Below are 17,529 nucleotides of genomic sequence, written 5' to 3' on the forward strand. Positions count from 1 at the left end.
GGTGGTGTGCTCTTGCACAGATGGTCTCTGACAGACTTAAGAGCAGATCTGAAAACATTCTGCAACAGGAAGAACTTCTAGGGAATCCAATTCTTTTCTGCCAGAGTACCAAAAGTATTTATTTAGGTCAAAATATGTAGTGTTTTTATGGTGGCAGTTACTTGCACAACTCCTGGTGAGCATCAAAACAGTAACAGATCCTGTAGCAGATGTTTTGATTAATTTCCATATTGCCTGAACAAAGGGAATTTTCTACGACTTTGTAGTACATACAGGGTTTTCTGGAGGTTAGACTCCACATGAAAGGTTCACCCACGATTTAGAAGTGAAGGAACAGCTCACCATCCAAATTTAGGATCATCCAGTAACATGGATGCTACAAGTAAATGCTTAAGCACAGTGGCTGCATATTTATGCCTATAATTGAAGGACAGAAGCTTTCAGTCCTGCAGATCTGGATAAAGTTCAGTTTCAGAAAAAGAGGAAAAAAACCAAGTCAGTTAGATTCTACCTCCACTCCCAACATAGCAAGTTCAACCACATTAACAGAAAAACTAAAGGACTGAGTAGCTTTCTCACCTGTGCTAACAAATACCTCAAGGTTAGGGGACAGAACAGTCACCGTAGTCTCAGAGATAGGCTGACAAGCAAAGGCAAGCTATCAGGACACCTGGTAGCTTTCATCAGTTTGAGACAGTGCTACCATCTCACTCACTATTCTACCATTACAGGTCATCTGCAGAAGAAAGTTGTCAGCTCTGAATAACATTGTTTTGTCAAACAGTAGGTACTGTACTTGAATATCTGAAGTAATATATCCAATTCAGGCATCTGCAAGAGTAATTCAATAGGGTTTATTCTACATAGGAGGACGGCAAACATTCATGTGATAAACTGTTTCAACAGGACGGGTGTGCCTTTTGCCACCCAACTGAGGAAGTATTTTAGTGCATTATTCTTCTATTCCACTTACCTTCAGCTTCCACAGGGGATGGGTTTGAAAAAATTATCACCTAGTAAAAGCATCTCATCTTACTAGTTGCAACTCTTGGGAGTAGAAAATGGGTTAGCAAAAAATCTTAAGCACTCAGAGGGCAAAAAAATGGCCGAGTGATCCCTTATGTAATGGCTGAAAATTGCGAAATTTATACAAAAGGGCAGTTTGTTTCTGCTTGCAGTTACATGGGGTAGTCGGCTACTTTTATTTAGGTGAGGATGTCTCTCTCCCATTTCAGAAGAGGGCTGTGGCCAACTATCTGCCCTTTAATTCTCCTTATACGCTTATATTAACTCCTGTTGTTCACTGGGTGATCACGCTGGGAAGGAAGCAGAGGGTGAAGGAATGAAAGATCCTTTTGGAATAAAGCAAACAAAGAACACAGCTATATTCTTTTTTTTCACAGCTTCAAGTACGCAGCACACCAGTGCTGCTGCAGCTACCCTGGGCTGCAGGTTCCTGCCTGATTAGGGCTCCATGCATTCTTTGCTCTTCTTTGCTCCACTTCCCTGCTGGGTGTCACTTGGCTCTCTTCTCCATCTCTTGAAGGATGGCAGCTTCTCCCTGTTTTGCCAGGGGGGACATTCTTCAGTCCAGCGATTCACTTGTCACTGCAAGCAGGTTTGTGAGGGCTGTTTTCTTGGTTGCTTTGGCAATGAGTGAAGCAGATGTGATTTGTCTAGCACAGCAAGCTTCTTGCTTTAAGTTTCTCAAATTCTTTTCCAAATTCTTATTTGCATTCAGTGTTTCTCTATGCTGGGTGGTTCTGCAGCATGTACCTGCTTTTTGACTTGAAATTGTCATAAGTGATAGAGGAAAACTACATAAAATGCATAAAATATCACATACTCCATTGTGATAATAAATTTATATATTTCCAACATTAAGTGACGGGGGGGGAAAGGGGGGGGGAGGAGGGCAAGGAGCCTGTCTGCAGTTTTTTTGTGACATTAAAAAAACTTATCCTTTTAATAAGTTTATCTGTCTCTTAATTTACTAACACGCTCTAGTATACAAAACATGTTCACCCAGCACAGCATACATCAGCAGCAAGTAGACAGGAAACACCAGACACACACATCCCTCTTCCACCACCCTCACTTCCAGGCAGCAGCAGTTCTGACGAGTCAGGAGGTACTCACCCATAGAATAAAGGTTGTCAAAATTCTGGTGCATCCGAATGATTTCATAATACAGCTCATCATAGCTGCTGGGAGTGGGCAGAAATGTGTCTCCGTAAGTGATGAACATGTTGAACAGGTTCACAACCTATACAAGCGAAAAGAAGTTGCAACAGGAACATTTATCCAAAATCTATTCTGCAACAAAAACAATACAAATTATGTCCAAAACCTTCAAAGGAATAGCCTGTAGTTGCAGCAGATACTATTACACTACTCCATTGCTTTATCTCTTATTTTCCTTGTAGCACCAAAGAGACAGACAAGAAGCTTAAATACTGTTTTATCTAGAGCCAGAAAAACATGTTTTTATTTTGCATATAAAGTACCACAGAACAACAAAAAAACCCCTAACAAATCCGGAAAATTAAACTAGGCCTTTCCTCACACGAACTTCTTTATTCCAATGAGCCAGCCGTATAGTGAGTCTAAGCACTGCCCTTTCCAAACACCTAGTGAAACTAACCACAGTGATATCCCTCTACTTCATGACCTTGTTCTCATAGCTCCTTAACAGGCCAGAAATCCTTTCAGCATTACAACTCCTTCCTAATACTAATTCACAATTACGTTATTAAAAATAAGAGGATTGTGCAAAGGTAAAGATGCTCACCATAAGAGCAAGGGTGAAGATGTTGTGCTTGGCCAGCAACACAGTCTCATTAGACATGAGGAACTTCAACAAGTTGATCAAAGCTAGGAGAAAATAGCAAGTATTTTTTAAATACTATAAAAGCAAAGCCATTCTCAACAAGCCACTTATATACCAATGCATTTACATTATCTAGAGTAAATTAAACTAAACGCCAGCTATTCACCTCAGAAATATATCCATTTATATGTAGGGTTTGGTGGTACATTTTGTTGCTAAAATACCCTGCTGAACAGGTAAGTGACAGCTATTTTACCTTCCCACGTTTATTCTCCTTCACTGACTTCCCAATCAAATCTACTCAGGCTCAAGGTACGTCTCGTTAACTCAGTCAGATCATGGAGATTTTTCTATCTGCTAGATCCTGGAGTGAGCTTTGGGGTTGGAGAATCCAACTGTCTCGTTTCTGCTTCATATACCACCAACATGATGTATGCATAGTCAGCCCCAAACTGTCACTCTTGTTGATACAGGCAGTTATAAAAAATAAAAAAGGTAAGAAAACCCCCACAGTACAGCTTTTCTGTAGTTTTGTGTTAATGCTGATGCACTAGTAAAAAGAAGGATGTAGTACTTTATTGTGTCAGTTATCTGGGGCTGTGCTGTAAAAATTACAGATCTGGTTCACACTTGTCTTAAATAATAAAACAACAAAAGCTCCTGCTGTAACCACCCAGTATCAGTTAGTAACAGTGGTAATTAACAAAAAGGTTGGCTAAAAATGCTTTAATCAAACAGACTTTACAATGAACAACTGCATTCCATGCACTTGAATAAAATGTAAAGTTCCTTATCTTTTTTTTCCTAGTTGTTGAAATTTTCAGAAAACTAGTTTCTTCTGCATTATAGCTGTTCAGGAGTGAAAGCTGATGCCTGACTAGAAGAGGTTCTTAATGTACTCTCTGCTCTGAAGTCAACACATTTCAAGACTTAAAACATCTGAATTAAGATGTCCTGAAAAGTCAATGCTGGAACACTGTACACACCTTTTTAAAAAGGTTCTTAATTATCTACTAATTAGTAACTTCATCCAACAGAACAATTAATAATACCAGGCATTACTCCAACTCCTTACAGGCACAGGTAGAACTTGTTAATCCATTTTTCCCCCCACCACTACACAAGTGTCATACACTACCCAGCAACTGGTGCAAAAATAAACTGTGGTTTGGGAGAACTCCACAGTGGATGCAGAAAAGATCATTCAGCCCAAGGTACAGGCTATGAAAGAGGAAGTGATAAAGCAAAGGGAACAGGAATGAGATATAGGCAGTATTTAGATACCCATCCCCTTTAAGATTACAAAGTATTCAAAAAAGTAAAATAAAAAAAAAAAAACAACAGCAAAAACATGCAAACACACCAGTCACATCTTGAATTAAACAAAACTGTCACATTCTGAACACAGTCCTGCAACCTCTACTTTACAATACTAAAAGCTCACCACGAGTATCACAAGTTATTATATATGCACACCAAAAGGGAAGCCCTACAGCCCCCAGGTGGGTATTTATTCAATACAGGCAGAAGGTACGTCCCAGAGGTCGCTGATGCTCAACTGCAAACCAGGAATGAACAAGATTCTCTGCAAACTCCAGACATGCAAGCGATGTATCTTTCAGAGCTATTCCAGAATTAACCATCAGTAACAGCATCTCTCCCTTCCATGTCAGCAGCTCACCTCATGAAGCAGATACATTAACACCTTTTCAATCCAGCCACATAACTCTCCATACCATCATCACCCCATCATCAGACAAACTCCTGGGACCAAAAGCAGAGCCTGGATTCCACAATAACACAGCTCTGAAAACACCAGTCAGTTATTTTTCTGCAAAACAAACATTTCAAAACAAAGTAGCAGGTACAGATGGGCTCTCCACCGGAGCAAAGATCCAGCTAAAAACAGGTTGCCAAGGTAACCAAACCTCCACAGCAAAAAAGTCTCCTGCAGTCAGTGCCTTGGACTGCAGACAGCTGCCCTGCATCTCTGTCATAGCAGCTCATCGGCCATTTCTCCATCTTGTAGTTACAAGACTGGTTTTACCTCCTTCCCAGCCATGAAAGTCCACAGGGCCACAGCTCATGGCCAGGTGTTGCTGCTGTTCAGCTAACAGCAGTTTGGGCTTGTGGAAGCAAGCAGCAGAGCTCTGGATTTCTTATAACAAGTTGTGAGAAGCCTCACGTTCATTTCTTTGTCTCTTGCTCTCCCATCAGAGCCCTGCTGAATGGCCTTTGTCAGCAGGTCATGGCATAGCGTGACAAGAAGCCACCACTGAACATCCAAAAACAGTGACCATGAAAGCTGTCCGTGATGAGGAGAAACTATTTTTAAAAGAACGAGTGTATTTGTCCAGAGCACAAGCACTCACCAAATGACAAAGACAAGTGCCCTGCAACTGCCCACTGCAGTACTTCTCATAGACCACCCTGAAGTACTTGTACTGCTCCGTATTGGTGACAACACTTGAAGGAGAACTTTCTCTGTTCTACCCTATATTTGTTTCAGTCATTGCGATGAACGTATGTTTAATTTTCCTGTTTCAGTTGGAAAAAAGACAAGAGATTACCTCTGCATGAAATCAGTATTTATGCCTGAATTGCACTGATCATAGCCCACTCAAAACTATCTGTGCTGTTCCTACCCTAAGAACTAGGAAGGAGAGGGACATGCTGCACATGAAGAAGAAACTAAGTGCTGGGCTCAGAGCCTGGTCAGAAGAACTAACCCATCAGAGGTTTACAGTCATTGTGTGCCCTGCACGGACAAATTTATCAACTGTTAGGAAACCACACATTCCTGAAAAAGTTGCAGTGTTCCTAATTGGGATATACACTACTTCGATGCTAAAAGAGCAACCAATCTTTTTCCTAGCCGGCACATCCTGCAGCAGCCTCTACTCAAGTGTCTCTAAGGACCATAAACACTGTGGAACCTTTAAATCCCTTTGCCATGTCTCTGTAGTTTGTAAGGCAGACCCTGTACTGAAAATGAGGACAGCTATGCCCTGAAGTTTTCAGAACTAACAACTTTTAGATCTGGCTTCACATGCCTAGTGCCCTTCAGCAACAATTACACACACAGAATAAACCTTTAGAGGAAAGTCCAACTGATTGAACACCCCTCTGCCCTTGAGCTCCAATAGAGCACTGATGCTACTATTCCTAAACAATCTGAAGCCAAACCAGATGTGTCACATTTTCCCTGCTGCAATCAACTGTTCGCCTCTCATACCCCATCTGCAGGCTGCCCTCTCACACTAGCCAGGAAATTATCCCCATTTTTGTTTTCCCCCAACAGAGAAGCAGTTCAGTCTCCCAGCTGCACAGGCAGACACCAATGTGATCCTTCCTTGGGCTCAGCCACCTTATCCCAACTTATGTGCCAGGATTTAACAGCTATGGATGATTTGGGTATGAGATTTATTTCAACATTAACTGGAAAAAAGCACCATTTTTGCAATACCCTCTAGAGCCTTTTTTTCCTCCCTAAAGATATCTGTTCCTGGCATTCATTAGCAGGACCTGAAACATCCACTGTGCTGAGTCTTGAACATCCATAATTTCACAATAGAACAGTGTCACTAGGACTTCTTTAGTAACAAAGGAAGAAGGCTGTAACAAAACAAGAAGCCACCAGTATGTTCATGTAAGTGACCTGAGCTGAGTACACTGGCTATGCTTCTTAAAACAACAGAAGAGAACACAGCTTAGGACACCTATGTTTACAGGCTCCAACCCAAGTAGACAAGCATGCTGAATGGACACAGAGCCATGTGACAGGCTGTATGTGAAAAGTGGTATATAGCAGGTTGGCTCTTGGGCAATTTTCTCTCCAAAGGATTATTATGGCAAAGGGATGAAAAGTGACATCATAGATATCCTCCCTACTTTTTAAACTGAAATGACTGCAGTGAAAGAACCTCTTAGCTCTTTCGTTGCACAGCTGCTTTTGAAGACACTTTCCCTTATCAGTTTCTGTAGCCACACTGTCTGCCAAGGAGCACCAGGACATGCCTGCTCGGTTATTTGCTGCCCTCCCTCAAGCCAATCCTCTGTGAGAAGACTGTGGGCAGGCACCACCTCTCCTTTTCTTCTACCAGGAAGGAGGTAAATCCCGTTTTACAGATGCCCTACACTCCCTCCTTCCCCTACTCCTATTTGCATAGTAGACTTACTTCTCTCCCTGTAAGCCTTGTTTCAGACAGAAATATATTCAGGCCCAGCTGAATTTGGATTCACATAAAGTTTTTGGGTTTTTTATTTAGTGTCTCAGTGTCCTCTGTTTGGATCATGTGTAATGCAACAAGACCATGGAGGTAGGCCAAGAGAAAAGGGGGGAAAAAAAAGTAGTAGTATCATCCCTTGAGCAAGTCAGAATGTAGCACAGACTCTGCCAGGAGCATCAGAAGGCTCCGATGTGTTATTGCACAATGGAGCAGAAGAGAATAGCCCTGAGACACTCATCAATGAGAGCTCGGATGGGTTGAGCACAGTACAGAGGCCTGTGTCACTGCATCTGCTGCACTTACAGGTCAAGAATCTTCTAATGGTGCATATAATGGCCCTCAAGAAAGGAGCAAGGGAGAGAGAGATGTGAGGGCTCCTCAGCTGCAGTATAACATCCATTAACAGGATCTAGTGCTCTACTAAAATTCTCTAATTTTCTACCTTTCAATTTTCAGGGCACATGGGGAAGAACAGTGACTCTCATTCCCTCTAGAAGTTACCACTGAACCAACAGTGCATTCAATGTCCTCCTTCCAGTGCCTCAAATCACAACCCCCTTAGAAGGATCCCCCCACCCATATATCACTAGAAGGCAGATGATCATGACATCTGAGCAACATTTCCATGCTGCAGAGAAGTCACCTGCCTACAAGTGCTTCAGAAGCACAGTAACCACCCTGGACCTCCTACAGCCACTCTGTTCACATGTACATACTCCCAAGGTAGGTACACACTACCTCACTGAAGTACAAGGTAAGCCAGATTTGGTAAAGGCTTAGTGCAACTATGGCTGCAACTAAGAGCAGAGTGGATTAGATTCTTCAGGAAGCAGCACTGGTTTTTCTGTGCTTCAGTGCTTCCAACATACAAGAGAAACCAGGACCATACTATCTGCAACAGCACTGGAAGTATAAATAGAGCAACACAGTGAGCCCTGGCTCTACCTGGCCAGATCAAATGTCCACCTACGCTTAGTGTTTTGTCTTTAAATGGTCAACATCAAATGCTCGTTGAAAAACAACAGGCCAAACAATGCTTTCTTATATGTTCTTCCAGATTCCAAAATTCAGCACAATTCCCTTACACAAGGGAAATTACAGCACAGAATGTGGAAAAAGCAGATTGTCACAACGTGACAATACCATAACCACAAACCAGTCCACTCTCTTGTTCCACACTGGAAGTCACAAGGGTTAAGCTAGGATAACCGTACAGCCCACTGTGCAGCCACAAAGAGACCCCAGAACAGAGTAATCACCTCTAGAAAATGCTATACCTGAAAGGCAATTCAGCATTAAGGAAGCAAAAGGCTCTAATATGACATTCTGAGATGACCTAAGTGTTAGGAGGATGCAGATCTGGCCACATTCAGCTTTGGCAGGCACTCAGAAGAGCAGTGACTAAAACAAATTCAGCAGATAAGTATCTACAGATTGAGTTTGACAGGAAAGAACCAACAGAGGTATTTTACAGATAGAGTTATAGAAATAGGAAGCATGTCTGAGAAATAGCTACATTGCTATTACAAACTAACACACCATAACTCCCTGAGGCACAAACTATCCCAGCACTCTTGGACAAGTAAACCAATTACTCAGGGACAGCATTTGCAGCCTCCTGTCAATCACCCACAGCACTAGAAAACAAGACTCTTGCACCAATGCTGCAGTCCTCTCTCAGGGGAGCAGGGGAAGCCATAAAAGCTCTGCCAACATCACTAGTTAACATGCTCCAGCTCCTTTGCTCTGCTCTGATCAGGAAGGAGCATCCTGCTCACTGCAGTAACAATCCCCTGCCTGGATGCTCCTCTACCCTCCCTCCTGCTGCCACAGGCACTGTCGAGTTCCTCCTCCCAGCCACCACAGCTCTGTGGCAAAAAGCAGCTGACAACTGGCAGGCTCCCCACCACCAGCACTCTACAGCTGTTCTCTCTTTTCCCCATGACTCGCTCTCAAGGGTACATCCATGAAAGCAGGCTGTTCTTTTAATGAGAATCAACAGCTTGCCAGAGGGCTGGAGCACATGCTGGCACAACCCATCGCTCCCAGGATCAGTCAAGCAGGCTACTTCACTTCCAACCCTTTACTTTCTTTATATAGCCCCCATCCCCAGTACTCACTGTTCCCACCTAAATGGAGCCAACAGTGTGAAATTGCAAGCTTAATGGAAATGCTGATTGCTGATGCTAGAGCAATGCTGCTAGATGGCAATCCAGCACGAATTAAGAAATAACACTAATTTCCCAACTTCAGCTAAAGCTCAGATGAACAATATGCTTTTTTTCTTAAAAATAAATAATTATTTTTTTTAAAAAGCACACACCCACAAGCTTCATCCCTCTTTAGAGGAAAGGGTAGTATTGAGCTAAATTCTGTTTTGTCTGACAGTGCGGGTTCACACAGTTAAACAGCAGTCTTGGGAGTTAACATTGCACATTTTTGCCTCAGGTTTTAAAACAGAAAGTGGAGAATCTGGAGAAAGAGAAGAAATTTTGTGTGAGAACATGGAAAGAACACAAGGCAAGGAACCCAGGAGTGATGCCACTTGAACACAAAAAGGGGCCTGGGATAAATTACTGCATCCTGAGTGCTGCAACCCCTCCATGTAGATAAAGAAACAGCTTTGAACAGCTGACTGTAACACTTCTATCATTAATGGGACCATTTCCCAGGAGAAATAATCACATTATCTCCAGTAGGTCACTATGCTCTGCAAACTGTCAGTGATTCACAATCAAATTCTCCAGTATTTCCTAGCTTTAGTCATCTCCAGTACTTGCTGGAGCAACATATCTGGATGAGACCTGACAAGCCAAGGCAGGATGACCAAAAGGCTACCAGACTTTTATCCATGCAAGTGACTAAATTTCCTTTGTGCTTATATGAGCAAGGCTAGGTTGAGAAATTCCCATCCTGATCTCACCAGGTGATCAATAATAGCCACAGATCTTATTCTTTTTCTGTTCATTGGCTATCAGCGTCAAACTCTTTGTCATCAGTATTAAAATAACATTAACATAAAGTACAGGTAAACTAGAATTAAGTAAAAGCAGAGGCTTCCTAAAAATGACCCATGCAGGGAATTTAGAACATCCTCCGTTACAAGAAAGCCACTGAGTTTCTGCATTTCTTACACTATCTTCTTTAAGAGTTTAATACCAGGGCATTTCACCAAATGGCTGGAGTGTTCCCGTGAAAATATTCTAGCTTTGGTAGAAGGAGGTAATGTGGAAACGTGAGCATGACAATGTCCCACCAGTTGAGAATGATACCAGAATACTACAAGCAGACATCTGCAGTCTTCCTTCTGACTTTCCCATCTTGCTGTCTGTAAGTGAGCTTTTTAAGATGGGACTGGAGTTTTCTTTGGGGTAACATGGAGTGCTGCCAGGAGTACAAATTAAATAAATCAATGAATATCAACCCACAATACACACCACAACTATAAACAAAAATTATTTTATAAAACCATCTTTCAATTTCAATCCTTTCCTGAATTCTGTGAAATAGATAACAGGATTAACTGCTGCGTTCCTGAACCCAGCTTGGGCCTCCACAATACCACATATTACAAGCACCAACATTCCTGGAAGTAAAGAAAGCAGGACCCCCTAAGGGCTGCCAACTCCCAGTACGTATTCCATGGCATAAAACAGTTACAGGCTTTAGTTTGTGTGAGAAATGAAGCCATTTGCTAGCTGGCCAAGCAGCTCTATGGTCTTCCAAACTCTCATGGCATCTGGTGACAAGGAACTTTGCCAGTGAACTAGACTGTCTGGTACACCAGTGTGTGAATCCTGCCTCCACGAGCGCTGCAAGATAAGCTTCCCTTGCAAGGTAACTGCTGCAGAATGTGACAGTGACAGCTGGATTAGAGATGAAGGGAAGACACAACATCACCTGACTTCCAGTCTGTACAGCAACATAAATCAGAAGGCTGAAGGAGACCTGATCAACAGTTGTAGAACCAGAAAAGACACAGATAACATACTCTCAGTAATCATTGTTTCAGTCACAAAAATAATAATGCAAAGTGATTAAACAATACCATTTTAAACATGGACTGCATAAGGGCAGTATTATATATACAGAAAGTTGGGGGGGGCAGAATTCTCCCCCACAAAAAATTGCTTCTTTATTTTGTAATCTTTCATAGAGGAACCCTTCACATTTTTAGTATCCACCCAAAAGGAACGCAGTACTATCCTTGCTATAAATACAGAACCTATCAAAAACATCTGAAGAGTGTACAAAAGTATATTTTGTCTAGTAGCACTGTAAAAGTCTGCTTTGATAACCCTAAAATGACAAAGGAGAAAAATTTACTTCTTGATGGTGCTATGTATTTGAAAAACCCTTATTTTAACAGTGCATTCTGCATCTACCAAATTAACTAAGCTAGAAGATAATGAACTATAGACTTATGATAAAACAATTTGGAAAATGATCTTCAACACTTACTAATGGCAATATAACTTTTAATCCTACTTTGCATTCAACTGCCCCAATAAATAGCTATTTCACCATTATTATTATTATTATAGTTCAGATTTTTAGGCTCTACTCTTGCTATTAAAAGTCTTTATTAATATTGCTTTTTTGCTTCTTTAAACACAGCTTTTGCTTAAAGCACACCATAGCAACTGCAAAGAAGTTACCTGCACCCCCTAAGCTCCGAGTGAATTGCTCAAGCTTTGCTAATTTTGAAGTGGGAGGAGTTGAAGAAACGAGGTCTTTTTATATAAAAAGCTTAAATGACTCATGAAAATTCTTCTGGCATAGCTCATACATGCTTGACAACAACAACAACACATATAGCACTGTCCATCACTCAAGTGTTGTACAAACTAGCCCAAGAACATTGGGCCTAACAGCCTGTTTCTGAGAAGAGGGAACTGGCTGTTCCCAAGTTTCCTATCAGCTCTAGGAAGTACTTTACACTTGACATTCAATTAGTCAGTGTGTTTTAGAAGTATAAGGTACCTGGCATAACAGTTCAGGACACTTCCAGTTGGCCAAAATGTCTGCAAGTAAACAGGTCAACACAGTCATATCCACTTAAGAGTTTCTGACCTTGGCCAAATTTCCAGGCTAGTCACCAGCAATGGTACATTGTCAGTGGTGAAAAACCTGAAGATTTTCTTCAGCACCCAAAGGGAAGAGCTGCACAGTAATTACTGGTGGAACAGAAGTGAACAGACTGCTGCAAAAGGCTACTAAAAAAGAACCAAGATCAACAGACATCTCTGGATCTGAATGTCTGGTCCAACTATCAGTAACTGCATTTGCCAATCACTTTCATAGATTAATCAGATTACAATTGCTTTTCACTCTCCAGCCCTCTTTTTAAGATGTTTCAGAATTTAGCTCCACTAGTAATCTGATATTATTTTCACACTGCTTTTAGCTAGAAACAGCTTTTACACACTACTTTTGCCACCCACAGATTTTCCTTTCTGTCAATCCTGTTTCCAGCTCTCAAATCCCTGCATCTTTCTCTGGCACCTAAACATTCTTGGTCATCTGGTCGGCACAGCTAGAGATTTATATTGCTTTGAGTGCCATGGCCCTGGTCCCTTGACTTAATGCGAAAAAATTGTCCTAATAGAGAAGCTTAGGCTGGATCGCATCCAGAGACTGTAACAATATTGCTCTTCTTTAAACTCAGATGTTGCAGAAGAAAGTTCAACAGAAATAAGATCATATGGAAACAATGTGCCAAATAGTGGCATATCCAAAAAAGTATAAAGCATTACAGACTGCATAAACAGCATGATACCTGTCCGGAGAGATACCAAAGCACCTGGCTTCACTGCTTTTATCTGCCATCATTGCAAATTAAAATCAAACAAAGTAAATGCAGAAACTCTCAAAGTGCTGCTGGCCTTCCATACTGAAGACAAAGCATCCACAAAGAAAGAGCATCAATCCATCAGATGACACAAAAGCGGCTTTCCTTAATTAGAGATTAGCTAACATTAGAATTGGCAAGTGAACAGAAGGCTCCATACACTGCTACTGCTTCCACCTACAACCTTTATCTCAGTTCCTCCGCACCCTATACCGACTACCTACCCCACAGTATCCTTTGTCTTCTCCCACTCAATTTTCTGCCTGAAAAAACTCTCCTCCTTTTATATGCCAGGTAGAGCTCTCTCCCTTTCTTTCAATACTTCCTTCCACAAATTCCCTCCAGCTTCTTTGTTCCACTCAGCTATGTTGGGGGGCCTCCACTGCTATTATCCACACTGCACCACAGGGGCATTGCTTAAGTCATCACACGCTTTGTCATTCCAGAAGACAAGTGTGGGCTTGAAGACCTTCTGTAAAGCACACCTGATGGGGCAACCTGTTATATCTTAGACCTTACAGTGAATAACTGCTCCCTTTTAGCTGTCCATCCAGCTGTGATAACTAATTCTTCAATCCAAAAAAAAAAAAGCCTGATGGTCCTACGAAGGACAGAAATCAAATCAGAAGTCTTGTGCTCCAGTTTGGAATTGTCTGTCACGTTGATCAAGACCACAAAAAGAGACATTCTTTCACATCAAAGGCAGCAGCATTCTGGGTAATCAAAGAGCAATCTTGACAGGGTAAGAGTTAAGTATGAAACAGATCTCAAGACAGGGCCGGCAATTAGCATTTATTCTGCAACTTATATAGCATTCTAGAAGCACACCTGGAGCAGCCAGGACCTGCCCTTTTACAGGTGTATGCACCATTTCACCCAGGGTCTTCCAGCCTGTATAAACCATTTAGCAGCTACAGAAGAATCTCTCTGTTCACCTCAACATCCTATTAAAAAATAATTATTTTGAAACATTCTATGGTAGTTTACTCCCAGGAGAGGATCAACTAAAATACACAGAAATCTATTGTAATCATGGAGCTCTTCAGCTACATCAGGTGTGCTGACATTCCAGTTCCTTCACAGAAACCTGACTAACCCAAGTGTTTTTATATAACTGCTTTGCTTTCAAAGCATGTGCAGTACTTAATACTTCTGAGGCACTTTATGTTTCCAAAGGTCTATATAAACACCAGCTAATTAGAAACAGCTAACAAGAATATCCCAAGATGCTGAATATCAGTGTGTAGTGAGTATTTTAATTTTTCCTCCTCCCCTAAAATAGGGAAAGTTAAGGATTGAAAGATGCCTAAGAGCGTGTACTCCCTGAACTGTGGAACAATACTTTCAAGCAAAAGGTGCTGTATTTCAAACTCTCATTCTGCCAGTGTGTAGAAAAGATCCAGGCCAGCCTGGCCAAATAGAAATGGCTCTGGTTCACTGAAACTGCTGAGAAGATACCACACACATTGTCAGATGCAATTTCCATTCACAACAGACATCCACATTGTACACACTCATCTCCTAAACTGGCACTACACCACAGCCATGCCTCTAGGGGCTCTGTTCTGAGGAAAACAACTGAAAAGGAACTGCTAATCCCTTAATTAGTGGCACCCGCTTCACCTTCTGCAGGAATAATTTAGAAAGTCTGAATGGGCCACATGTCACACAAGGTGAAAATTTAATAACTGAAAATGACTCAGGTTGTGGGTTCATTTCTCTGTACCTACATCTCAGCCGGGCAAGGCTACTGAAGGGAAGTGCTCAGTGTCAATTGAGAACAGCTTCACAAACCACTGATCACAGCCTCTTTCAAAAGCCATCCCTGTCTCAAATTTCTGATCGGAGTTGCATTACACCAGGCAAGTAGCTGATCCTAGGTCTCCAGCACAGCTCCAGGAATACACAATTAGGGCCATGTTTCCTTGAATTTTCATAAAGCTCTTGTTCAAGCCACAACATCAAGGGGATTAACTGTACTTTCGTAGCTGAGCTACTTCACTGCTTGCTAGATAAGAACTGAAGCACATACCATATCCACCAAAGATGTCTGTTAGTCCTCATCACCCATTCTGCTACTCCCTTCCCCAGACCTCCCACACAATGATTGCATCATTTAAGAGTCCTACAAAGCTGTCCAGTGGATTATGTCACTCCACAATACTTATTTATCTATCTCGGAATGCAAGTGGAATGAACCGGACTATCTACCATCAACTCAAAGGTCAAAGTTAAAAGCCTCTCTTCCCTCACACTGACATTTCAAGGCTGCTCTTTTCAGGAGCTGCACACACTATTCTATGTGTGAGCATCTCTTACAGTAAAAGGAATGGCAAGGATCATCTCCCTTTACCCAAGAGCCTACCTTATTTCTACTCACAAATATCAGAGAGAAACAGTACTCCATAAAACATGACTCCATTTTCTCCAATCAGGTAAAAAGGGACTCAGGTAATGGAACAGAAAAACAAAGACATTTGGATACCATAGTGAGCATGGAGAGACAAGAAAGTAAATTAGCTACCATTATGATAATGAACTGACTTTCCAAAGGAGGCAATTTGCATGTAGCAACTAAGAAACAACATAAAGATCCTTTAACAGAACTGCTGCTTGCTTTTCAACCCTGTAGCAATGGAACAAGCAGTCACGGCCACAAAACAACCACCACTGTGGGTTTTTCCTATTTGACTGTCTCTGCAGAGGCCAAGTACCTGACCAGAGCTCCCTCCAAGTGTAATGAAGCCTCACTCTGCATTTCTTCTGGTAGCACAGCAGCTTGTGCACAATCTGAATGCACCGTCTGGAAAAGAGAGGGCAAAAGATTAATGACATTGCATCTTCCCACAATTTTACATCAAGCCTGGAAATATCCCTAAAATCAGCAGCAGGAAAATAGACAAATTCAAAGAGTATCAGAGAAGGATGGGAGTTTTGGTTTTGGCCTCCTAAGAAGAATCAACACTCACAAATAAAGAATCTGACAAAATGAAAGAAAGGGGCCTGTTTTGCCAGTTTAAACTCAACAGGATTGGACTGACCACAAATGCATGTTTGCTGTTCAATAAATACATCTCACTCTTTGCTACCCTAATCTAAGGGCCTCATAAACTCTACAAAACAAGTTACTTAACTTGCAGGCTCCATATATATGAGATACTGCAAGTTATTGTAAAATTTGGACACAATGGAGCTTCTCCACTTCTCTTGTGCCAGTGATGAGGCTGGGAAAGGAAATGAGGGTGTCAAAAAAAGTATGGGATTTTTAGTTTGACTGAGGTGTATGGCCTAATTACATTAAAATATGTGTGTGTGTATATATATATATTTCTATCAAGTTTTCCAGTCTCCTTAAAAAAATAACCTAAGTATGAGCTTTGGAATGTTCATGCAATACACATACAAGCTCTGGAACCCCCCAGCATACAAGTAGTGCACTTGTCAAGTCTCCAAATCCTGTAGGTCTCTATAGCATCTAGTGTTCATACAAACTCTTAGGTGCACAAATACTCTTTACAAATAACATCCAAAGTAAAAATACAGCACAATGAGTAAATTCTCCAGCACTACCATTTAGGACAAGACAAAAAATAAACAGAAATTTGAATTTGTTAGGTGAAGCTATTTTTAGCTATTGACATGTTGAAAAGATAGAAGGAAGACTAGAAAAAGGAAAAATCCCTTTTTACCAAATTCCTATTTCTCAAAAACACATTATCTCATTAAAACCCACATCTTTCTGAAAAGATACTGTTGAAAGACACTGCACATCAGATAAACACAGAGAAATCAAATTCTAAAACTTTCCATGGAATTTATTCAAAAGTAGGTGAAAAGATCAAGACAAGGCTTTTATAGCAAAAAATATGCAGAAGGTATACATTACCCTTTTCAGACCCATAGATAATCCAAAAATACCACAATGAGGTAGGAACTGAAACTAACTTTGAATAAGGGTAAAACTATTTATAATCGCTGAGCATGACATTAGGTATTGCACTTCAAACTGGATCCTCATAAATTCAACCAAGAAAAGGAAGCAAACCAGCTAGGATAGGCAGCTACCTTCAGATCAGGAATAGCAATCACTATGGGGAGAAACCTCCTATTTCTGATGTTGCTGGCACTGGAAAATGCCCAGAATCTTTCCACCTCTGTATCTGCTTGACTGTAAGTCACATTATGAAGTTATCCATCCTGGTGGGGTGTCTCTGTTTTTTAAGTTTCACGCTGAGGGTTCATAATACACATAATGGACAAAAAGTACCTTTAGTCTAAGCAACTTGGTTTTCTCTTTTAAATATTAATATGCCCAGCCTTGAGCAGCTTCATATTGTCACCTCTTAAATGTACTGAAGAGAAGTATGACACTACTTGTGTATTCAGAACACCCACTTTGTCTGCAATAACTGTGTCTGCTATGAGATGGTTTCAGACAGGAGTACAGTGAAAGGACTGCACAAACATGCCAAAATGAATGGATACAAATGTCCACTGATGGTTGCTACTGCTCATCATTTCTAGTGTTATGGGGCTTCTAGATGTGATGTTGCTTTTGAGTCCAAGAATTTCCCACCTTTCCTGTGAAACTCCAGAGCATTACACCCATCTACAAACAG

At 41.3% G+C, this 17,529-nt stretch overlaps 1 protein-coding gene across 8 annotated transcripts in view; it reads right to left on the reverse strand.

Annotated features, from left to right (window-relative positions):
- ARMH3 (armadillo like helical domain containing 3) overlaps nucleotides 1-17,529 on the reverse strand; it is a 123,079-nt gene that overhangs the window by 68,451 nt on the left and 37,099 nt on the right. For 6 of the 8 annotated variants that reach the window (XM_066191066.1, XM_066191064.1, XM_066191065.1 and 3 more), the window contains exons 20-22: nucleotides 15,625-15,713; nucleotides 2,792-2,874; nucleotides 2,140-2,266 (exon numbers count right to left, since the gene is read on the reverse strand). In XM_066191066.1, the coding sequence (XP_066047163.1) occupies nucleotides 2,140-2,266; nucleotides 2,792-2,874; nucleotides 15,625-15,713 (299 nt within the window). Of the gene's footprint in view, nucleotides 1-1,387; nucleotides 1,562-2,139; nucleotides 2,267-2,791; nucleotides 2,875-15,624; nucleotides 15,714-17,529 lie in introns of those variants that run through there. The other 2 variants (XM_066191068.1, XM_066191072.1) reach the window with 2 other exon arrangements.

This window comes from Chamaea fasciata, unplaced genomic scaffold (assembly GCF_029207755.1).
Source record: "Chamaea fasciata isolate MVZ Bird 193981 ecotype frontalis unplaced genomic scaffold, bChaFas1.0.hap1 SCAF_9, whole genome shotgun sequence".
NCBI lineage: Eukaryota > Metazoa > Chordata > Aves > Passeriformes > Sylviidae > Chamaea > Chamaea fasciata.